General features: G+C 47.8%; 1 protein-coding gene and 1 non-coding gene across 2 annotated transcripts; both read right to left on the bottom strand.

Annotated features, from left to right (window-relative positions):
* Window positions 1-2054: 2054 nt before the first annotated feature.
* KPTN (kaptin, actin binding protein) lies at window positions 2055-22126 on the bottom strand. The gene is made up of 13 exons (XM_056845759.1): window positions 21993-22126; window positions 21769-21893; window positions 20389-20471; window positions 19439-19523; window positions 16372-16426; window positions 14262-14337; window positions 11283-11356; window positions 9844-9953; window positions 9136-9249; window positions 8556-8628; window positions 8331-8466; window positions 5406-5567; window positions 2055-2192 (listed from the first exon to the last, which is right to left on the bottom strand). Exons 1-13 carry the CDS (start codon window positions 22118-22120, stop codon window positions 2055-2057), a joined length of 1359 nt encoding a protein of 452 aa, XP_056701737.1. The 5' UTR covers window positions 22121-22126.
* On the bottom strand, window positions 4976-5047 carry TRNAT-UGU (transfer RNA threonine (anticodon UGU)). The gene has a single exon. It is a non-coding gene; the product is annotated as a tRNA-Thr (tRNA).
* Window positions 22127-24713: the final 2587 nt, after the last annotated feature.

Raw genomic sequence — 24713 nt, 5'->3', positions numbered from 1 at the left:
AGTGGATTTGCAACACAAGCAGGGGGAGAGCCCGAGGCATGAGTCTGGTGAGGTGTTGGATTGGAGACTAAGGGGGAGGGCGTGGCAGCCCTACCCAGAGGGGTCAGCCTAGAGGAAGAGTCCAGTGCGAGACACGGTCTGATATCAAGAAGTCTGTCACAGCAGGAGCTGGAATACAGCAGCCAGGAAGACGGTGAAACAGTCCAGCCAAGACCGCAGAGGTGTCCAAACCCCAGGCCATGGGGCCATGCTGTCCAGGCAATGATCCGGGCAAAACGTATATACGGCCATGCTCAGAAGAACCAATGGGGTATGGGCGGGGTGTGGGTGTGTCTCATGCTGGGACCTGGGTGAAAAAGATTACCCATTTCTTCCTCCACTCCACATTCTCCAATAGCCTAACCCCACAGAGGGGGACCACAATGTTGACCAGAAAGATTCCAATTTGTCCTGGTGGATTCTGACCCTTTCCAAGCCAAACCGCCACCCCTCCCCCAACAGAGTGGGGTCCTTTGGCTCTCCTCCTGCAAAACGTACAATGCCTCTTCCTAAGCACTGACGCTCTTCCAGCATCCCCAGCAAAGAGGTCATAGACCTGTTCTCCTGCCATGAACAATCCCGAAATAGTCCTCCCTTCTAAACGGCCTAAGAGGCTGCTGTAGGTCCCAAGTGACTCTGCAGGAAAGGTGAGCCAGTTTCTCCTGAACTGCCAGATGCTGCCAATCTCTACCCCCCACCCCCCAGCACTATGGTACAGCTTGTGCTTCCTAATTATTACTGTCCACGTGGGCCATCTGCTGTGACCTGCCAGCAGCATCCAGCCTGACAAGAGGCCGTTTCGTCTTTCTGCATGCAGAGATGGAAGATACCTGCCTGGCATTGTGAGCACAAGAGCTAACTCTGTTCGTTCACCCTAGGGTGACAGACACAGCTGTCTGCTTCTCCCTCTTCAAACACCAGCCAGCTGACAGCTCAAGGCAGAATTCTTCAGAGGGGGTTCGGGGGTCGGAGCTGTGCAAAGAGCAAAGCCTCCTGGGTATTCTTCCAAGCTCCAGGTGGAGTCACGAAGTTGCCACCCAGAAATGCTGCCCAGACTTTTACAAGTTAAGCAGCTGTAGTTATATCCTAGCCTGTTCCTTCCCTTTCTGCTCTCTCTCTCTCTGGCTGCCATCGGGTAAAACTGGAGTCTAGGTTTGTACGGAGAGCTAGGGGAAGGGGAAACAAGGCAGGAGAGGTCCATGTTGCCTAACAAACCTGCTCAGGATGGAATCATGAGATTGGCTTTGGAGTGGGTGAAGGACACTCAACTTGGCTTTGCTCTGTATTTGTGCCTGACATAAACATGCATATGAAGCTGCCTTATACTAATTCAGACCCTTGGTCCATTCAGATCAGCATTGTCTACTCAGCTGCTCTCCAGGGTCTCAGGTATTGTCCACTCAGACTGACAGCAGCTGTCCAGGTCTCAGGCACAGGTCTTTCATACCACCTACTGCCTGATCTATTTAACAGGAGGTCCCGGGGATTGAACCTGGGACCTTCTGCATGTAAAGCAGAGGTTCTTCCACTGAACCACAGCCCCTTGTCTGATGGTTTTATTCCATTCACTTTAGTGTCCTGATATTAACCCTGCTGTAGCTGGGAAAGCAAACCGCAAAATGAAATTAAGAAGCATAACTTTCATCTCGTTCTAGACTTGCATCCCTCATGCAGACACACAGAATGGATAGTACTTTTAATTACAGATCTGTTTACAGATTTCTTAAGTCAGGCATTCTCCTGCCAACCTCTTTGGCAAAGAAGAACGAGAGTTCCCAGGAAGCGTTGTGACCCAGGTTTGCTTCCTGTGTCCCAGAGGTATCACCTCCAGCCTGGCTTCTCTTGGGGTTCAAGACTGAGACCAGAAAGGCAGTAGGGTACCAGGTCTGCTCTCTCCTCGCTCCCAACATGACCGTCAAATCGGAGTGCCACCGCTGTGCAGATCTTATTCCCAATTTTTCCGACCAAAGCGAAAAGACCATCTCGGAACAAACAAGCAGGCCCTGCTGAGCCCCTCACTCATTTGGCCGTTCTTCCCCATCAGCACCCTGACTCTTGGGATCCGGGGGCTGCGGGTCATGCTGGACCGCCAGGCTGGCCACTCTCAACCGAAGCCGCTCCAGGAGGCGTTGTGCGGTCTGCGTCAGGCTGTGCTGTTGGGAGGGGGGAAAGAGCAGAAACGGCAAGTTAAGTGGGATGGGTGCAAAGAGGTTGAGCCAGCCCCGAGATACTGGTTGCCTATTGGGTGTCCGGAGAGCAAGATCCGAGTCCAGGAGCACCTTAGAGACCAACAGGATTTCTCAGGGCATGAGTTTTCGAGAGTCAAAGTAAAGATTCTTGTTGGTTTCTAGGGTGCTACTGAACTCGGATCTACCTCTTCAACTGCAGGCCAACCTGGCTACCCTTTTGAAACTATTTGGGGGTTAGGACTCACATCCAGGATCACTTTGGGGTTAAAAGGGTCTCACCCACCTAGTAGAGTTGGGGAAACCCTGGGAGATGCTGCCAGATCCAGCAAAGAGGGCCCAACGCAAGGCCATCTTCTGCGTGTGTGTGGGGGGATGTAGCTGTGAATTTCCTGCATTGTGCAGGGGGTTGGACTAGATGACCCTGGTGGTACCTTCCAACTCTATGATTCTAAGATTTGGCATAAGGCAGCTTCACAGGGTCACTGCTGAGGGTGATCTCCACAGTGGCTAGAAGGAATGGAAGGAAAGAATCTGGCAATTTCAGCGGTTGTGTACTAGAGAGGGAAATGTGGCAGCCTTGAAGCCGGCACCTGGGTTCAGCACCCAAGCAGGGAAACAAGGTTCTGGAGAGGCACATTTTGCGTGCAGCAGGTCCTGGGTTCGAATCCCGCAATTTGTATTTAAAAGCTCTCCGGTGAGAATAGGGGTGGGGGAAGCCCTGCCTGAAACATTGCAGCCCCACTGCCAACCATAAAGACCCAGCACTCAGTACATGAACCAATGGGCCCAGGCAGCAGCTTTCGATGATTGTAGAAAACAGCAAGATTCCAGTAGCACCTTAAAGACTAACATTTGTGGCAGGGTGTGAGCTTCTGTGATTCACAGCTCACTTCTTCAGATACAGTATCTGATGAAGTGAGTTGTGACTTATGAAACCCTGCCAGAAATTTTGTTAGTCGTAGAATCATAGAGTTGGAAGGGACCACCAGGGTCATCTAGTCCAACCCCCTGCACAATGCAGGAAATTCACAACAACCTCCCCCCTTCCCCCAGGCTAATCTAGTGAACTGGATTTGTTTCCCCACTCCTCCACATGAAGCCTGATGGGTGACCTTGGGTGAGTCACAGCTCTCTTAGAGCTCTCTCAGCCCCACCTGCCTCACAGGGTGTCTGTTGTGGGGAGGGGAAGGGAAGGTGATTATAAGCCAGTCTGATTCTTCCTTAAGTGGTAGAGAAAGTCGGCAAGTAAAAACCAGCTCTTCTTCTCTTCCTTAAGTGGTAGAGAAAGTTGGCATATAAAAATCAACTCTTCTTCTTCTCTTAAGCAAGTGGCCATAACTTCTTACTGGCATTTGCCTCTGACTTTTGTCACAGGGAGGGGCCATAAGCACAACAACTAATGCTGCCAATGGGGGCAGGTGGGGTAGGAAAGATGTCCCATCCCTTTCACAGAGGCTTAATGTGTGGTTATCAGGCAGTTGAAGCTTTTCCTGCCATCCTGGAAAATAACATCCCATTAAGCCTTTATTAAAGAGAAGGGACATTTTTCCTCCAGTCCTGTTGGCAACCCAACCTAAAGGGCACTGAAACTCTGCCTCTGACCATTGGCAACTTCCTTTCGTAAGAAGGTCATAAAAATTCCAACGGAGATCTCGTTTACAGCTTCCCAAAGCACCGCCTTTCTGTTTCCCAAGCCCATCTTTGCCACTGCGAGTGCCACAACCTTGCTTAGGGCAAAACCCTGAGATTTCTCACAAAGCTGAATCTGGCACTCAAGGAACATCCTTTGTGGATTTTCTCTGCTTACACCAAATTTTGGCACACACAATTTTGGGGCAGGGGCTACATGGCCAAAGACAGATGCTCGCAATATATTAGATCTGGTAGAGGGCTTCTCTTAACACTGGGCTTGGGGGCAAGTTAGTTGAGTAGGAAAAAGAAAAGCAAAAAAACAGGATGCCAGAACCAAGCTGGCAGCTCTGTGTGGAACCTTTATCCCCTACAGATGGGGCACCTAGCCAGCTTATTGCGGTTAAAGCAATTATCAGTTGCTTCAGGTGACCTTTGTGGGGGGGTTTTAAAAACACTTTAATAATGTTTTTTATTCTGTCTAGGTAGTGAGCTGGGCTATTGCTATGAACCTGAAGGTCGGACCAGAACCAACAGGTTGAAATTGAATCAAAAGAGTTTTTGGGTAAACATTAGGAACAACTTTCTGACATACAGCAGTTCCTCAGTGGAACAGGCTTCCTCGGGAGGTGGTGGGCTCTCCTTCTTTGGAAGTTTTTAAGCAGAGGCTAGATGGCCATCTGTTCGCAATACTGATTCTGTGAACTTAGGCAGGTCATGAGAGGGAGGGCGGGAAGGGTTGCGTCAGTGCTTGGCTCTCGTGGCCCTTTCTTACATGCCCAGGGAAATGCCAATCACCACACTGGGGTCGGGAAGGAATTTTCTTCCAAGCCTGATTGGCCAGGGATCCTGGAGGATTTTTTTGCCATCTTCTGGGAATGGAGATGGGGGGGTCACTAAGGATGGGGGGGGGGTAGTTGTGAGTTTCCTGCATTGTGCAGGGAGTTGGACTAGATGGCCCTGGTGGTCCGACTCTATGACAACATGAAAACATGAAGCTGCCTTATACTGAGCCAGACCCTTATTCCATCAAAGTCAGTATTGTCTACTCAGACCGGCAGGAGTTTTCCAGGGTCTCAGGAGATCTTTCCCATCACCTGCTACCTGATCCTTTTAACTGGAGCTGCCAGGGATTGAACCTGGGCCCTTCTGCGCACAAAGCAGATGCTCCACCACTGAGCCACGGCCCCTCCCCATACGGAGGGGTCTGCCAGCCCTCCCACCAGGAACAACCCAGGCCACTTGCTGGAATTCCCTGTAAACAAAACAGTCTTTAACACCCCTCAATTCAGAAATGCAATGAAAACTACACAGGCGTCATTCTACCCAGTTCATAGGGAAGAAAATGAAGATGCTCTCATGTTCCACTGTTCTGGCCAACAAATGTAGAGGTCTTGCAGTGACTGATATGCACAGAATGCTTATTCAGTTCCAACACAATTATGTTACAAAAAAAGTAAGTGGAAATCAAACGCTGAGGCTTCCACCAGCAGGGGAAACTCCCTGCCATCCCCTTCGTCCCCCTGGGAATCCCACCCCACCCCATACCTGCAGAATGTGCAGCCCCTTCAGGCACACCACAGCCAGCTCACACAGTCCATCGCAGGTCAGGTCCACATACTCCATGGACAGCAGGGGACTGGGGAAACCGCGCTGCCAGAGAAGGTGGAACTCCCCGCTGGGCAGGACGTACTTGTAGCACAGCAATTCCTATGAAGGACAAGAAGCTGCCGACTGCCGTGTGAAAATGGCCTCCTCAAAACCAGTGTGGCCTTTAGTGCAGATGCCCAAAGCCCTTTGCTACCTTTCTGTCATCGAAAGCAAATTTCTATCCCCCATGACTGTAGAACAGGGATGTGTGGAGACGGATGATACTGTTGGGCCTGGTTTCAATGTAATGAGAGCCAGCGTGGTGTAGAAGTTACAGCATGGGTCCCCAATGTGGTGCCCATGGGTGCCACAGTGCCCATCAACACCTTTCCTGGCACCCACCAAGTTTTTTTAGAAAGTGAGTGGGGACAGATGCCGCTTTTGCCCAGCAGGGCTTCTGATTAGCCACTGGAGATCTGAGTGGCTGTGCAGATATTTAAAAGCATTGCTTTGGCAGCAGCTGCCACCACAGCACAAGGATCTTCAATAACATGTTCATTTTAAAAGGCATCATGTTAAAGAGAGCTTCTGGTTGAAAGGCTGAAGAGATATGAGAGTTATGCATAACCTCACTCCCTGACATTCTGCGATCGGCTCCGCCTCCTGTGTTGGCCATTTTGGGGTTGCCCCCACCACCCTATGTCAGAATTCCCAAGGTGCCCACAGGCTCTAAAAGGTTGGCGACCCCTGGGTGAGAGTGTCAAAGAAGGACTTAGGAGGCCTGGGTTGAAAACCTGATTTTGCCGTGAAGCTCTACGGCCGACCTTGGGATGGTCAGTCTTTCTCAAACCAACCTCCCACACGCATGAGAATAAAAGCAGGGGGCGGAGCCATGGACACTACCTGGGAATCCTGAGAGACAGGATGTTTTGAAACAGTGTTTTGAAAAGATGCTCCTGTTCTTGCAAACATTTTTTCACAGATTGGGGGCACACTGGGGGCCCAGCTGCTCCTTCCTCTACCCTTCCAAAAGTTGACCCCATTGCAATGCTATTCCATATTTCCTTTAAGGAACTCAAGACGGCATGCATGATTCTCCTATCTGTATTTGAATCCAGGTGGGTCAGGCTAGCCTGATTCCATCGTCCCTACCCACCTCTCCCTCCTGACTAATGTGGATACTGAACCTTGGATTAATTGATATTGTATAAACTGCTGTTTTTATCAGTTTTAATAGGAGTTATATGTATTATGTGTTTAATGTGTGTCATTGTGTTTTACCTGATTTCATAAGTTGATTATACTGATGTAAACCACCTCAAGGCCAACTTGATGGGGAGAGGCAAGATAGAAATCCAATAATAAATAAATAGATAGATAAAAAAAGTAGCCCAGGGTCACCCAATGTGGTCAAGGCACAGTGGGGATCTGAACCCAGGATCCTAGTCCAACTGTGGTAGGTCCAGTTTTTTGGCTATTTGACATCTGATGGCATTGTCGGCCCTGTGTGCAAATCGTGACATTGCAGGTTAAAGATGTTTTCGGACTCTCAGCGGAGTGAAAATTAAGTTTATGACTAATCAATCACTCTAAGATATGGATTCAAGGTGGGTAGCCATGTTGATCTGCAGTAGAAGAGCAAGACTGGAGTCCCACAGCTCCTTGGAGACCAATAAAGTTTTCCCAGGGCATAAGCTTTCAAGAACCAAAGCTCCCTTCATCAGACAGAAGTTGGAATGGAAATCTCTGAGGCCTTATATCCCAGCCAAGAAGGGAGTTGGATGCAGAGGTATGTAATCAGCTTCATTACAGCAGGGGAAAATTGCTTGGGGGTTCAAGCTTAGCTCCATTCAGGAGGAAGAAATAAGCCAGAAAACCTGGAGGAAGAGAGACAGATTTTGGGGAACTGTGAACTTGGGGCACAAGAACCTGGAGGGAAATGAAATCTGCTTGAAAGTTATGCTGCTGTTACAGTTTAAGAAATGCTTCAAAGACCTGCTTTCCGGTGCATACGCTAAAAGAAAGAGTGACTCCTCTTCCAGGCTGCCATGGTCTGTGTAGGATGTTCAGCTCTGGCCGAGCCCTTACTCTGGACCGCTGGCCTTCCATAGAAGGACAATCTGTGACAAGAACACTGTCACTCCTATGCCACACTGGGTCTCCCCTCACTTCCCTGCTTCTCTCTGTCCTGTTTTGAAAGCAGAGTTACAAGCCTGAACTCTGTAATAACTTCCTTTTAAAACTTGTTTTGTGAAAAATGCCAAGAGAATTTCACAGGGGAAACAATGCTACCCCCACCCTGCCTGCAGTCTTTCATTGGAGGAAGGTCCTCGAGACTGGAGAAAGGCTTCAAATTTGGCTGAGCAAGCGAGTGACAGTAAGTGTGAGTGGATGGGGAACCACAAAATGAAATGTCACATATACATGTGAAGCAGCCTTCTATGCCCACCGGGCTATCAAGGTTTGCCTTTTCCCCTCTAGTTGGCAAGGGCTCTCCAGAGTTTCAGAGTTGCTTCATTTAAAAAGCAAGTGTGCAGTAGCACCTTAAAGACTAACAAAATTTCTGTCAGGGTAGGAGCTTTCCTGAGTCACAGATATCTGAAGAAGTGAGCTGTGACTCACAAAAGCTCATACCCTGCCAGAAATTTTGTTAGTCTTTAAGGTGCTACTGGACCCTTGCTCTCTTCTACTGCTACAGACAGATTAACATTGCTACCCATCATGTTCTTCACGTGTGTGTGTTCTTCCCAAGGCTTTCACATCCAAGTCTTACCCAATACTTCAGACTGAAGATACTGGTGGGGATCAAACCCAGGACCTTCTGCATTGCAATGCAGATACTCTGTCACTGAACCATGACCCCTCCCCTGTCACATTACTCACCTGCCCGTACGTCCCCAGCAGGATCTCAGGCTCACGATCAAAGTCGATGTCCGTCACTAGGGCGCAGATCACGCTGTCATACTGGTCACTCAACGGCAGGACCAGCTGGTCCTCGAGGCCGTTCTGCAGGACGTTCCTGGAAGAGAAGCAGGAGACACTCACCTAAAGAGCAGGCAGCCCATCAGGTGCTCCAAAACACCTTCTGCTCTACTTTCTCCCCCTCACCTGTACACGACGGAGAGCTCAATAGTGCTGGTGATCAGGATGTTATAGCTCTGGTTGCAGTTTCCGGCAGTACCTGGGGAGAAGATGTAAAACCAAGCAGACTGGTCACATGAACACACATGAAGCTGCCTTATGCTGAATCAGACCCTTGATCCATTAAGGTCAGCCTTGATTACTCAGGCTGGCAGAAGCTCTCAATGGTCTCAGGTACTGGGTAGACTGGCAGCAGCTCTCCAGGCTCTCAGGTATTGTCTAAGACTGGCAGCAGCTCTCCAGGCTGTCGAGTACTATCTACTCAGATTGGCATTGGCTCTCCAGGGTCACAGGTGGTGGTCTTCGACATCACTTCCTACCAGGAGTTTTTTTTAAACTGGAGACGCCAGGGCATGAACTTGGGGCCTTCTGCATGCCAAGCAGATGCTCTACCATTGAGCCACAGCCCTTCCTTATTTATACTCTGCTTCTGAGCACACTGCTCATCTCAGAAAGACAGCAGTCCTCTCATACCTGACAGCTTTCAAGCTACTGTGTATGGCACCCCCACACCCGTGAGGCCTTGGGTCCCTTTCTTGTTTCTTACCGCTTGCAGCTGTGGTCCCCACGAGGTTATCTGGATAGCAGGGAGCCGGTAAGGTAAACACCAGGACTTTGGAGATGGGCCCATCTTGCAAGATGCTCCAGCTCTGCAGCACCTCTAACACAGGGAGGGGCTGAGATCAGCCATCTCCGCAGCCGCAGAGGCTCCAAAGAAGGCCCAGTTCAGCGGCTGCTGCATTTTCATCCCTCCTCTCCTCCCAAAGGCGCTCTGGGCAGCATGTCATGTGTGGTTCTCCCCTCCTCTGTAACAAGAGGGTTTGGATGCTGCAGCGAGTGCAGAACGCTGCAGCCAGAGTAGCGGGCAGGACCAGTTACCAGGATCACGTACCCCAATCCTACAGCAATTACACTGGCTTCCGATTCGCTCCTGAGCCCAATCCAAGGTGTTGATTTTGAATGGCCCAAGGTAATCCAGCAGGCTTCATGTGGAGGAGTGGAGAATCAAACCCGGTTCTCCAGATCAGAGTCCGCCGCTTTTAATTACTACACCACGCTGGCTGGTCCCAAAGTCCCCTAGTGAGCTCCAGGGCAGAGCAGAGATGTGCTCTCAAGACATCTTGGTCCAAAAGCTCTAACCACTACATCATACTTTTGTGCTCTTCATAGAAGGCTGCCGCAGATGCACAGCTGGGTCTCCCCACCCAGTTGCAAGCAAAGGGCTCCAGGCTCGGGGGTTTAAGGGTGGTCTTACCTCTGCTGTCCGGATCGACGTGGGCCACACGGATGTAGCCGCTCTGGCAGCCAAAGGCAGTGATGCGTCGCCTTGAGTCGGGAATGTTGAACACATCCAACCAAAGTACGCTGAGAGGGAGGAGAAGGCATGGAAGAGGATGATTAGCAGCATCCTGAGCAAGACAGACAGATGGAAGGGAAGGCATGGGACAGGAGAGGCATTTCTCAGAGGGTGGCGATGGAAAGTGCCGTCAAGTCGCAGCCGACTTGATGGCAACCCTGTAGGGTTTTCACAGCAAGACACATCCAGAGGGGGCTTGCCACTGGCTGCCTCTGGTTAGTGACCCTGGACTTCTGTAGGGGTCTCCCATCCAAGGACTAACCAGGGCTGACCCTACGTAGCTTCCAAGATCGGGCTAACCTGGGCCACCCAGGTCAGAGCAGAGGCAGATAGAAGTGGTTTGCCATTGCCTGTCTCCGCGTAGCAACCCTGGACTTCCTTGGTGGTCTCCCATCCAAATACCAACCAGGGCTGACCCTGCTTAGCTTCTGAGATCTGATGCGATCGGGCTAGCCTTGGCCACCCAGGTCCAGGCATTCTCCAGGGGGAAAGAATGCAAAATCAGCATTTTGTAAGAGTGAGAAAGCCTTTGTATGCTACATGTGCTCAGACTTTTAGGGGAACCACTATACCCACAAACACACACACGCTACGTCGCACTGTTTCGAAGTCCCCCTGCCTCTCCCCAGCCTCTTTCAGCGTACTTTACAAGTTTAAGGAACTGCAAGTACAGAAATGCCTTCACCAGAGCATGCTTAGATATTTTACCATTCACAATCTTAGAAGACTGTTTTAATAGGATCCCATATAGGAAAAGTCTGCCTCTGTGATCAAGTGTCTATTGAAGATCTATCCCACGTCACATTCCAATGTCCAAGGAAGTGATGTAGATCTCCACCTGTGACCCTGGAGAGCCACTGCGAGTCTGAGTAGACAAGGTCATGAATTTTTGTGGACCATAATATCTCGCTTCCCAGGAAGGCCAGAGCAGGAGAAATTAGTTAGATTACTGAAAGACAGAGACAAATTCATCACTTTCCAAATGGCAAGATTTGCTGCCACCATCACAAAGGATAAAAAGACGACTGGGCATGCTGACCATAATGTGTCTGACCTGTGACTGCTCCTCTCTGGGTCATTTGTCATCTTTGATTTGTCTCTGGACTGTATGGTCCTTTTTTCCTATTAGATATATATTTTAATGATGAATTTGTATTTTAATACTCTCCAGAAAATGCCTAGTTCTTTAAACTATTTTACTATTTTAAATTTTATTTTGGTGAAATTTCCACCTTATTCTGTATTCTTGCTATGGCTTGTTTTGGGCTAATGCAATAAAGACTTGATGATGATGAAATCTCCCTGCCCAGCTGTTGGGGGGGGGGTATGTTGCTTACTTGCTTGGAAGCTCTTTGAGTTCAGGAAAGAGATCCTCCACTGGCTGCTCCTCAAACTGGTGCAGTTCTTCATTCTGCGAGGAAGGGGAGGAGACACTTGGAAGCCCTGGCATTAGTCAGAGCCAACCCCAGCTCTGTAATGAGGGGAGGGAAGAAGGGAAACGGAGGAGAGAGCCGTCTGGCTCTACGCAAGCAGTGTGCATCCCTCCGTGGCCCACATTTGCTTCTGGCATTCACCTGCAGAACCCTGGCTTTCAAGTAGGGCCCTTGGTTACAGTATTCCAAGTGTGGTCTCACCATATATTTGTACAAGGGCAGTATGATAGCAGCAGTTTTATTCTCTATTCCTCATCTAATTATGGCCAGGATGGAATTTGCCTTTTTCACAGCAGGCCCCAGACTGGGTTGACATCTTCATTGAGTGATCCACTACCACTCCAAGATCCCTTTCTAGGTCTGTCGCTGCCAGCACAGATTCCATCAGTGTATATGTGAAGTTGGGAATTTTTTTTGCCCCAATATGCATCACTTTACACTTGCTCACATTGAATCTCATTTGCCATTTTAATGCCCATTCTTCCAGTTTGTAGAGATCCTTTTGGAGCTTTTCACAGTTTGATTTTGTTTTAACCAACCTAAATAATTTGGTATCATCTGCAAACTTGGCCACCTTGCTGCTCACCCCCAACTTCAGGTCACTGATGACCAGGTGAAAAGCACCGGTCCCAGCACAGATCCCTGAGGGACACCACTGCTCACATCCCTCCACTGGGAGAACTGACTATTGATTCCTACTCTCTGCTTCCTATTTTTCAGCCAGCTCTCAATCCATAAGAGGACTTGTCCTCTTACCCCATGACTATGAAGTTTGCTTAGCAGTCTTTGGTGAGAGACTTTGTCAAAAGCCTTTTGGAAATCCAAATACACAATGTCCACAGGTTCCTTCCTGTACCTCACATCTTGTGAGGTAGGTGGGGCTGAGAGAGTTTGGACAGAACTGTGACTAGCCCAAGGTCACCCTGCAGGTTGCATGTGGAGGAGCGGGGAATCGAACCTGCTTCTCCAGACAGGAGTCTGCTGATCTTAATGACCCCATACTAGCTCTCAAAAGGCTCACAGAATCATAGAGTTGGAAGTGACCACCAGGGTCATCTAGTCCAACCCCCTGCACAATGCAGAAAATTTACAACTATCTCCCCCACACACACCCAGTGACTCCTCCATGCCCAGAAGATGGCCAAGATACCCTCCTTCTCATGATCTGCCTAAGGTCATAGAATCAGCACTGCTGACAGATGGCCATCTAGCCTCTGCTTAAAAACCTCAAGGGAAGGAGCGCTTGCCAACTCCCGAGGAAGCCTGTTCCACTGAGGAACCGCTCTGTTAGAAAATTCCTCCTAATGTCTAGATGGAAACTCTTTTGATTTAATTTCAATTCGTTGGTTCTGGTCCGACCTTCTGGGGCAGCAGAAAACAACTCGGCACCATCCTCTATATGACAGCCCTTCAAGTACTTGAAGATGGTTATTATATCCCCTCTCAGGCTAAATATGCCCAACTCCTTCAACCTTTCCTCATAGGACTGGGTCTCCAGACCCCTCACCATCTTTGTTGCCCTCCTCTGGACACGTTCCAGCTTGTCTACATTCTTCTTAAATTGTGGTGCCCAAAACTGAAAACAGTACTCTAGGTGAGGTCTAACCAGAGTAGAGTAAAGCAATAACATCACTTCGCGTGATCTGGACACTATACTTCTGTTGATACAGGCCAAGATCGCCTTTGCCTTTTTAGCTACCACATCACACTGCTGACTCATGTTGTGTTCAGTCTACTAAGACCCCAAGATCCTTTTTGCACACACTACTACTAAGACAAGTCTCCTCCATCCTAGTTTTCTACAGTATTTGCTAGCCCTCTCAATTTAGTATCATCTGCAAATTTAATAAGCATCCCTTCTATCCCTTCATCCAAATCATTTTTAAAGTTATTGAACAACACAGGGCCCAGGACAGATCCCTGAGGCACTCTACTAGTCACTTCTCTCCACGTGGATGAGGAACCATTAACAAGCACTTTTTGGGTGCGATCTGTCAACCAATTACAGATCCACCTAACAGGATCTAAATCACATTTTCCCAATTTGTCAACAAGAATATTATGGAGAACCTTATCAAAAGCCCTTATCATGTTAACCCACAATCAGAATCAATGCTCTAAAACAAAAACATTCAATTGAATCATGTCCATCAAACTCATCAAGTCAATCCTTCAAGAGTCTTAGCTTGCACACGGAAGGAACAAGCCAAGGTCTCTAATTTGTGACAAGGAGGGGAGGGGGTTGGATCCTGGAATCAGAGGTTAGGCTGAGAGACTTACAGGATGCCCGGAGGGCAGGGGGGAGCCTCTGGGCTGCTTGCAGCCTCAACCCTGACCCAGACTTGATAATAAAGGTGCTTCAAAGTACAGAGAGGAAGCAAAGTCCAGCACCGGATTTTCCAAAGGAAAACCAAGGAAATGGGAGTGCTCAGGATGGAACATCAGAGTTCAAACTAAAGGAGATGATAATTATTTATTTACTTCACTAGTGGCTTATAATGTTGTGAGGATAAAGCGGAGGAGGAGGAACAACCCTGTGAGGTAGGTTAGGCTGAGGGAGTGTGATTGGCCCAAGGTCACCCAGCAAGTGCCCATGGTAGAATCAAAGAATCATAGAGTTGGAAGGGACCACCAAGCTCATCTAGTCCAACCCCCTACACAGTGCAGGAAATTCACAACTACCTCCCCCCTGATACACCCCCAGTGACCCCTACTCCATGCCCAGAAGTTGGCCAAAAGAAAAAAAGTGGGGAGTTGAACCAGGGGTCTCCCAGATCCTAGTCCGACACTAACCACCACACCGGCTCTCAAAATGTAAAGGAGCACTGATCAGACAGGGGAGGGAGCCCAAAAAGGCAAAGTTAACTCTCTTGATGGTCTTACCTCTTTGTACAGGTGAATTGCAGGATCATTACCACTCAGCAAGAAGACCGTCTCGGGCTGGCCGGCAACCTGGACTCTGCCAGACAGAGGAAAAAAAACTGTCAAGGATTAAAAAAGCCTCTACAAAACTACATTTGCGGGCTGTCCTGGAAAAAAAAATCCCAGTTGTGCAATCGCAAACACCCTCTCCCAGAATAGAAAAATGTTGGAAATGTCAAAGTGAAGTGGGAACCTTTTTCCACCAATGGTGGGGTTGTAGCAAAGCGAAAAATGTTTGGAAAAGTATTCATGAAGAAATTTCTAACGTTATTGGAGTAAAAATCCCACTCAAACCGAAAATATATGTAAGCCTTGTAAAAATTGTATTTATGTTGGAAAGTGTATTGCCTTGTTTCACTTGCAAAGTTATGCAACTCTAGCCTGGAAACACTTGCCCTCTAGAGGGAGGGGCTTATGACAGGGTGGGGGTTTTCTCGCCTGGCAACAGGCAGTGGGAGAAGAGGGAGGGGCTTATTACAAGGGAGGCTGGAAAAGAGGTTTTGGGGGCCTGGCCCGAGGGAGACTCAGCTAGAGGAGAAGCGGAGGGTTTCCCTCCTGATGTGGTGGGGAATTTAAGAAGACTCTCCAGAGAACACAGCCGGGGACACAGGGGACGCCAGCTGGCAGAAGAGTGGCCACTTTCTGGACTGAGCCTTTGGTCGGGAGTGTCACGGGGACTTTGTTGTGCCTGGGAGGAAAAGGGAACTGGGAGGAGAAGCTGGAACCTGTCTGCAGCTGGTGAGCCAGAACCCAGAGACCAAAGAGACTTCCTCCCTTTTGCCCACTGACTTTGGGACGGGTTAATATAATTGTTATTCTCACTGTTTCACACTCCTGGCTTGGCTTATTTGTTCCCCTCCCCCTTCCAATACATGTTATTTGTTTAAGGTTAAAGTGTTCCAGGTGTTGAATGGGGCATCTACAAATCCTGTGGTCACTAACCTGGCCCTTTCAAAAAGGGTTACATATATTTACTGGGTGTTTTAGATAAGACATTAGAAAAACAGTTGGGAGATATCTTTAGATATTTAACAACAGCGGCAAGAATCATATGGGCGAAAAAATGGAGAACAGAAGAAGTACCCACATTGCATGAATGGCATCAGAAAGTTATGGAGTTGGCCAAGATAGCCAAGTTAAGTAAATATATAGAAGATAGCTGGGTTTCCGACTTTAATATAGACTAGAAGGTATGGTCAATACATATGAATCAGTATTTTAGAGACAGAGAAATGACCCTAGGTTTTAGAACCTAAACTTACTAAATTGTGGACTAAGATGAAAATAGCTAAATAATAACTAAAGTAAAAACAGAAAAATTAAAGTGTTCACAAAAATATAATATATATAATATTCTGTTCTGTATGAGGAGAATTGGAAGTCGATTTCTGTATTGTTGTGTATTTCACCTTTTCTTTCTTATTTTCACTTTCTCTTATTTTGTGTACTTTTTTGTATATTTTGGTATATTCTGTAATATTTTGCATACTTCAATAAAACTATAAAATATTTTTTTAAAGCAAACCCCCTCTCCCAAATAAGTGACACAAATCAGAGGTTCAGCAGAGACAGCTGCCATGCTGAACAGACACAGCTTCTGCCCACGTTTGGTTCCTTCTAGTCCAGCTCCAAGAATGGAGGGCCATTCGGCATCTTTGCACTGGGGGCAGCTGGAGCTATCGAGTATCTACCTTGCACATTTGAAGGCTGCTGGAAGCTTCTACTGGCTTTTTAATGACTGCTATTTTAACACTTGGATAGTTTAGGCAGCCTCTCTGGAAAGGCATCAGGGAAAATTTCCAAAATAAATAAAAAATACGGAGGGGGGTTTGTAACTGGTAAAAAAAATGTTTCACTAATTCGTTGTTTTAAATGCATGCTATTAATTAGTTTAGATTTAATTTTTTTTCCTGTGACTCTCCTCAGGCTGATATCTGGGCAGAAGAGATATAAATGTGCCGATTGAGATCAAGAAAAAGTAAAAGCCAGGAGGGCAGAAGCATATCAGGCTTCCGCAAAAACAGGGATGAGAAAACACCTGGGAATGGGGAGAGAGAGACTGTACACTTACTCTGCATGGTAGAGCTGGAAAGGGGTAAACTGTAGTTCTAAGTTCAAACAGCTCTCTGGAGAAAAAGAAAGGAAGAGCTTCTGAAACAAACAAACAATCATGTTCCTTTCCTCACCTAGAGCAGAACAGAAAGCGCTCCAAACATTCTCTGTGATGCTGATGGAGCAAATCATTCTTTATTGCATGGCAAAATGCATCTAAATACTAAACCAATGAATCAGCCAAGATGTATTTAAGACCACCATCTATTCTGCTCATTGCCTGCAGCAGCTCACTGCTCACAATCTGAGAATGATGCATTCGCTGCAAATCAGGCAAGTCACCCCTATTGATGTCATTCAGCCCTCTTGCTAAATTTGGATAGCTGTCCTACCACACTTGATGAGACTTCCACATGCTGTCTTAGAGAAAGGACAATAACAGAAAGCAGGTGAAACCTTCAATTCTTCCAAATCCACAGGGGCAGGGCTGTTCTTCACTGAGATATTAAGGGCTTCATTCTTACTGAGAAGAATCCCACTGATTGAGGTGGGATTTACTGCCGAGTACACAGAAAGAAGGATTGCTACGCACGTCTATTCTATGACTGATCAACAGGCAAACCAGAGAGGCATTGTGCAAATGCAACACCTGGCTGTGTCTTTTCGCCACTCAGCCACCAGTGTCTGACTTCCAGAATCAGCTGTGCTTTCAGTTAGGGGTGAGCACTTAACCAGACTGAAAGGGGGGGTCAAGAATTTCAAAAATATTAGCTTTATTAGAGCCACTAAAAAGTTACTTTACTAATCAATGGGTCAGCTACTGATGCTAATGCAAAAAAAAAAAGTTAACCGTGAAACATTAAAACTAATGTTGGAAAATGAATTATTAGAAGCCTCTAACAATTTGTGGTAAAGTTTCTATTGTCAAGTGCTGGTGGTGAACCCAGAGCTGGCAGCTTTGAAGCCTCGTCCTGTGCTCCAGTAGAACTGCCTTGGTGGCCCCAAGGCGCCCTCCTTGAGATGGCCAGCAGAGGAAGCACGTCCTGTCCAAAAGGGCACAACGAGAGTTGCTGAGGTCAGCTGACTGGAGGGTCCAATCCTGTCCCACCTGGAGGTATAAAGCTACTCCCTCCCAGTGCTAAGTCTTTCAATCTGAACAACTTGTGCACACCAAAGGACTCCATTAGTTCTGCCTATCCTGGTATCTGCCTATTCGATCTCATGTGATGTCCGTGTCCTGGGTTGGTGACTTATTTCCTGATTATGACTGTGCTTCAGCCACACTTGCACACTGGTTGTCTCCAAGACTCTGGAGTTAACTTGGGGCTCTTCCATCCTGCCTGACCCAGTACCAACCCCTAAGCCTGGTATCAACTGATACGAATCGTTCCCTAAACTATTCTTCTCTTTGGCTTTTATCTTCGAACATGACAGTTAGCCTATGGTTACAAAATTATTTTTAAAAAATGAAATTAAAATAGAAACAAAGCAAAATAACACAGCCTTAAAAAAAAAAAGTCAGTCTTTAAAGGCTGCTGTGCTTGGAAGTGCTTGCCATGATCATTAGCTCATAAGAGCGTGCTATTAGGTTTGCCCTTTAATGCCCCAAGGTTAAGGGCTGAGGAGCCCGGCTTCTGCCCTTGGTAAGAAATGACACCATCATGAAATAACAAGAATCAACTGCCACCTACACTTGTGAACAAACATGAAGCTGTCTTATACTAAATCAGAGCGTTGGTCCATAGAGGTCATTGTCTACTCAGACTGGCAGTGGCTCTCCAGTGTAGTGTTGTGGCTAAGAACAGTGGACTCTAACAGGGTTTGATTCACCACTCCTCCACATGAGCAGCGGACTCTAATCTGGTGAATCGGGTGTGATTCCCCACTCTTACACATGAAGCTTGCTGGGAGACCTTGGGCCAGCTGCAGTTCTCTCCAAACAATCTCAGCCTCACCTACCTCACAAGGTGCCTGTTGGTGGGGGTGGGTGGGGGAAGGGAAGGTGATTGTAAGCTGGGTTTTTTTAGACTCCTTAAAAGGCAGAGAAAATCAGGGTATAAAACCCAACACTACTTCTTCCAGAGTCTCAGGCAGAGGTCTTTTGCATCACCTACTGCCTGATTCTTTTAACTGGAGGTGCCGGGGATTGAACCTGGGACCTTCTCCATGCCAAGTAGAGGCTCTACCATTGAGCAACAGCCCCTCCACAGTGGAGTTCTTGGCTTTGTGGGATCGCTGACAATGGACAACACCAGGCAATTGACTGTGTTTATCTAACCATTCTTGTCATAATTCCGGAGGAGCATCTGTGTTAGGCTGTTGCAATAGAAAGAAAAACAGGCACAATCAGACTCCTATTTATGTTTGCATAGATTTTGGAACAGCATAGAGATCACTTTATAGGAGACAGGTTTGCAGTCTATTGCAATGGTTATCATATGTAACACCTTGCATTTGCTGCATTGTCTTCTAGCATTGTTACTGGCTTTTTGTATTATGGGATGTCATGCCTTAAACAGTTCTTTTTGGATGGCTGTCCAAGGCTGTACTCTTACTCCTACTGCACTGTGAATTGGATCTCTCTGCTGTCTGATTTTTCTGCTATTCTGCCTTGAGTCTCAACAAGAAAGGTGGTCTAAAAATGAAGTAAATAAAACCATAAAACCTTTTGACTCTCTTTCTGGAGAATTTTTGTTTTCAAAGTTCTTTTATGCATGGCTATTTCACTCGCCATAACCTCTCCGACGACTTTGGGTCTTTGTTTGGATTATGCATGCTGGTTCCCACCCTCAGAAGTAAAGCCTCGCTCTCCTCATGTTTCTCCACACTTTGCCTGTGTTTTCAAATTTGAGATAAAACAGGTCCCTCAAAACGCGGGCAAAACGTGAGGAAATGCAGGGGGAGAGTGAGGCAACAGCTGATGGTCAGAAACGGCATGCATAATCCAAACAAAGACCCGAAGTTGTTGGAGGGGTGACGGTGAGTGAAACAGCCATGCATAAAAGATCAAATATTAAGGTAGCCTAAGACACTGACAGTGCACAGAGACTGGGATTAGACAAAAAAGGGAGGTCTTGAAAACTCACGTGCGATGGACTCCAGATTGTATTCTGAACCTGGTTCATAGTCACAGTAGATGTTAAGGAAAGGGCTAGCTTTATCTCCAGAATCCTGGAGAGAAGAAAAGAAAGCCAGGGTGATCAGGAACCATTTCATGATGAGTGGGGGTGATTTTTTTGGCCAATTCCCTCCTCCTGCTACAGACTTCCAACTCCTCTCCTGCCTCCCAAATTATTCGGGGAAGGGAGTGAAATCTCCTGTCTCACAAGAATAACATTTCAAGGGGGGGAATCTGTGGCTGCAGCAGAAGGGTAAGTGAAAAAGTCCTGCTCCACGAAAGAAAATCTTTTCTATCAGTATTATACGGGATTCAACCCCATATTTTGCAGTTCAGACATAATGACAGTTTATGCTTCGCCATGAAAATGGAAACGTTTAATTATCAAGCCACGTGCAAGAACAGGGTTTCCCCAGGAACCGTTGTTACGTCTGAGTCGTGCATCTAACTGTGGATCGGCCTGTGTCCCGTCACGAGGGGGAAACATTGTGACTAAGCCAGCAGACTAAGGACCCTGGATCATGCTGATGTGCCTTCTTTTCCAGCTGGCTTACTTCCAAGAAAACATGTAAGGATCAAAGCATAAGTTAGCAACAACCTGGGAAAAGCAGGCCATTCTTGAGTACATTTTGCAGCCTTACTTTTGAGTAACCTAACTGTGAAAGTTATTAACTTTATCTGGGGAATTTCATTTTTACAGGCAGCTAGTGCCAAGTTCACCTTAGATACCAACAAGACTTTCGGGGTATGAGCTTTCAAGAGTCAAAGCTCCCTTCATCATCAATATCAGATGGAGGAAGCTTGGACTCTCAAAAGCTCGTACCCCGGAAATCTTGTTGGTCTCTAAGATGCTATAGGACTTGAAACTAACTGCAGACAAACAGCAATTTTTACAAGCAGAAATCAAGAGCTACATACCTTAATGAAGGTGATCCCCACCACCAGGCCCCGTTTGGGAGGGGACTTGTTGAACGTGTCAATGGACACAATCTCAGCATCAACTGGAAAGGGACAAGAGATTTGTAAAGGCTGCAAGTGATACAAAGGCAGTGAATACTGAGATGAGCTATCACCAATACGACACAACTATCAAAGAAAAATAAAACAGAGCTTCCTGTTACAATTCTTGTGTTTTGCAAGTCCTCTTTTAAGACTCTTTACGTACATAGGCGTACAGCAAAGATACTTCAGCATACACTGAAGACCCAAAAGAATACAAATAAGAAATGTCGGCAAACATGAATACTGCAAAGGAATCAGGATGCATGCACCTCTCACACACACCCCCATGTCAGTCCTGCACAATTGTGTGATGCAGTCATTGGACAACTGTACAGTTCCATATGATCAAAAGGAAAAAGTTTGTCAGGCTGTAACTGTACATAGGTATGGAGCCAAAACCAAAATTTAAAAAATGAATTGCTCTCCCCACCCATGGCATGGCAGGCAAAAAACAACTTCTCATGTCAGCTATCACTGGGGTACTATAAGCAAGCCACAGCCTTTTCTTCTCACCTCTCCACTGTCAACAATAGCGGGATAATAATACCAGCCTACCTTGCAAGGTCATCAGAAAGATTACACCAACATAAAAAGCTTGGCCCTTGGAGACCTGTGTGTGTGTGGGGGGGGGGGGTCCCTTCTGTGGCCTTGCCCTCCCACCTCAGCCCCACCACTAGGGCTGCTAACTGTGGGTTGAGAAATTCATGGAGATTTTTGTGGGGGGAGACCATAGGTGGGAATGGTGCATGTGGAGACCATAGCTGGGAATATAGGTGGAGACTGTATGTGGCAACCATAGGTGACCGCAGGTGGGGATCATAGATGGAGACCACAGGTGGAGATGGCAAGTAGAGACTATATGTGGTGACTATTGGTGTAGACTGCAAGTAGAGACCATAGGTGGAGACCACAAGTAGAGACCATAGGTGGAGACCACAGGTAGAGACTATATGTAGCGACCATAGGCGTAGACTGCATGTGGAGACCATAGGTGGAAACCACAGGTGGAGACTACATGTAGGTGGAGATCACAGGTGGGGAACAGGGCTTCTTGGGGGACGGGTGGGACAAACAATGCAGATTACTGGCAGAAGGCTTTTGTTGAGCAAGGAGGGCAGGGTTTTTGGAAGGGGAGGGCAGGGTAGAATGGCATTGAGTCCACCCTCCCAAAAAATCCATTTTTTCAGGTGAACTGAACTTGGAGATCAGATGTAACTCTGGGAGATCTCCATCCACCCCCCGGAGACTGCCAGCCCCACCCCCATGTGCCCAAACAGTGACCTCCGGCCCGCTCACCTGGGATGTAGGTGAAGGGGAGCTCCCTGGCCACGGGGCGCAGCTTCTGCCGCAGGTCCTGGTAGCGGAAATAAACGACCTTGCCCTTGAGGGTGGCGGCCAGCAGCCCCCCCGGCCCCCCCGCCCTCGCCCTCGCCCCGCCTGCCCGCGGGGCCCCTTCCGCGGGGGTCTCCGGGCCCCACGGCGCCCCCTCAGGGCCCCCCTGGGCAAGCTCGGGCGGCGGCCCTTCCTCCGGCCCCGCCCGGCCCCCCCGCGCCGCCCCCGGCAAGGCGGCCAGCCCGTAGACGTTGCTTTGGGAGGAGAAGCGGGTGAAGCTGTCCTCCACCAACGGGCAGCCCGCGCAGGGCTCCATGCCGGCTCAGGCGCCGAGGAGGGCAGCCCTCGCGTTGCTTGACCCCCCCCCAGGGAGCTCGAGGGGCCTCCCACGGCTTGCGCGCGATACGTGACGTCACAGGGAGCTGCGCGCGGAAGCGGGACGACGGCGCCTTCTTTCCCCCGCCCAAGTTCAAGATGGCCGACAAGGAGCCCGGCTGTGCAGTTCCCGGCGACGCGTGGGGGGGGCGTGATGTCAGAGCTGGGCGGGGCAGCCGGAGCGCGTCATGCGGAGCCCCGCAGTGCTTCTGAGAGTCGCCCGCGGGGGGGGGGCAGTTGCTGGATTAGAATGGAGCAGTAGAATGGGTCGGTTTTGCTCGGTTGTCTTTGATTTTTAGTGTGGCATTTCCCATACCCTTGGCGGGATGTGTTACATATCCTGAGGTTTCACTTCATGCATCCGATGAAGTGGGCTGACTCCTATATTGCAGCCTTAGGCTTAGTTTTTCAAGGTGCCAAGTGTTCTCTTTGCCTCTGGCAACCCACCCTCTTTCTCCTGCAGCTCTTAACATCATACGAATCTCACAAATGTATCATGGGCTTCATCAAACGTACAGAACACGCGTGAAGCGTGGCTGTGGCGAAGTGTGTAAAGCCACGGACCATTGCAATGCAGGTATCTCTAGGGAGTTCAGAGTTCCAGGATAAACTGAGAAAGGAAAGGACACAGGCACCAAATCAAAGAACTCCGCTTCCACTTGGCCACTGCTAGGACAGCCTCGTTCCTCAACCCTTCCCCATTGTGCAAGTTAAAAGCAGATCTTAAAATAGTTCTGAAGACCGCTGAGGCCTGCTTTTTACCCTGTAACTCCCTTATCTGTCTTTATCTCCAGCATGCAGCCATTTTGAAAGAAAACAAAAGACCCAAAACTCCAGTACAGGTCATGCGCAAGTTTAGCAGTGCCCCCTTGCACAGGAAAAAAAAAGCATCTGTAGCAACAAGAAAGTTAAGATTTTAAAAGCACCGCTTGTGGAACTCGCTATTTGGGTCAAGTACCAGCAACAAGACTCTGCAGCTCTAAGCAAACTAAATCCCATTGAACTGTGAAACCATTTCTGAGCGTAGGAGGGGCAACTTGTGTTTCGAAGTTAAACCACCTCTTTACAATTAGGGCACAGTTCTGATGCAATACTGACAGCCAATTATTTAATCACAATACCACTTGAGCTTTCACAGCTCAAAATCCATCCCCCCAAATTTAAACAAAGCATGCTGAGATAATTTTTATCCCCCCAAATCAAAAATATTTGCCTCTGCTTTCGAATGAGACTCCAAGTCGCAAGAAAGCAACCTGCTGCCTCGTGGTACAAACTGAAATATGCTTAAGGATGTATGTATTCTGCAATAGGAGGCCATGAGAAAAAGAGCCTAATTGGGTGCAGAATGCAGAATCCTGAGAACACACGACTTGCACTGGTTATAAACCAAGTTGCTGTCATTATTGTGAAAATAAAACTTCAAGCACATCTCAGCCTAGTGAAATTTGCAAACATATGCAAATTAAATTTGTTTCAGTGAAAAACTACAGTCCTGCTTTGCTTGAGGCTAGATTGTAAGGGGTGGACATTCCTAACCCTGCCAAAGCTCAGTGGTGGAAGGAGACTGCGATTAGCACAGGAGAGGTGGTGGAGACTCGATGCAACCCTCCATCAACCTAAAGACAACACACACACCCAGATTCAAGCATACAATTGTGTTTTTATAGACGTATATAGAGAATCACAGCCAGTGTTCAGAAATGGAACCACAACTTAGAGGGGCAATGGGGAAAGAGGTGCCAGAATTAGTTCTCAAACACTGGGGGAAAGAACAGCAAGGTACATTTGAAGACATGCAAGTCATAGAAGCTCAGAGAAACAGCAGGAACTTAAGCTAGAGAGGCTACCATTAAGATGTTATTGTGGTTTCTTTTTCCACCCATGCAAAGTTGTTTAAGTTACTGTTCTGTTGCTGTTTGCAAGCTGTTCACTATAATCAGCAGAGTCACTTGCGGGTGGAGGTTAAACTCATGCAGGGTCCTTCCAAGTCCCCCCACTCCCCCCCTTTCAATAATAAAAACTTAAAATGAGAGAATTACTGAAGGCCAAAATCCTGAGGTACCAACCCCTTTTTACTCCCAGCTACATGATACTGTTTTGTTTTTGAATGCCAAACACAAGAGGAAACACGGGTGGGAGGGCTAGAAAGGACAGAGCTTTATGGCAATGAACATGGAACACTTGGCAGAAGGAATGCTCCTCTTAAACTAAGCCCAAAGCAGAGGGCGAGATGGCAGCTCTCGAGACAGCCACCGCCCAGAGTCACTATCACAGAAGGTGCACTGGTTGCTCCCTGCCCCACAGGCGACAGAAGGAACATCTTGCTTAGTGCCTCCAGGGACTAGCTATGAATATGCAGAACCACCATATGTTGTATAGGTGGGCGTTGCCAGCTTATAAAGAAAGAAGAAGAGCTGGCATGGAGGCATTACTGTCTAGAACAGTACACTTTGGGAACAAGAAAATCCTGTACACCAGTAGAAGCCAAGTTAGCTCATATAGTGTGTAAGAAAACCTAGAAGTTCTGTGATTTC

This window comes from Euleptes europaea, chromosome 3, assembly GCF_029931775.1.
Source record: "Euleptes europaea isolate rEulEur1 chromosome 3, rEulEur1.hap1, whole genome shotgun sequence".
Lineage (NCBI taxonomy): Eukaryota > Metazoa > Chordata > Lepidosauria > Squamata > Sphaerodactylidae > Euleptes > Euleptes europaea.
The sequence above is the reverse complement of the archived record's forward strand: the minus strand, read 5'-3'. Positions and strand labels throughout refer to the sequence as shown.

Bases quoted from the DNA above. Each gene is read 5' to 3' on its own strand.
- KPTN (XM_056845759.1), bottom strand. From the start codon at position 22,120: ATGGAGCCCTGCGCGGGCTGCCCGTTGGTGGAGGACAGCTTCACCCGC. The intron at 9,954-11,282 runs GTAAGCAACATA...CCTCCCTCTCAG, and splicing joins CTCAAAGAGCTTCCAAGCAA to CGTACTTTGGTTGGATGTGT. The intron at 2,193-5,405 runs GTATGGGGTGGG...CCCTCCCAACAG, and splicing joins AGGGGCTGCACATTCTGCAG to CACAGCCTGACGCAGACCGC.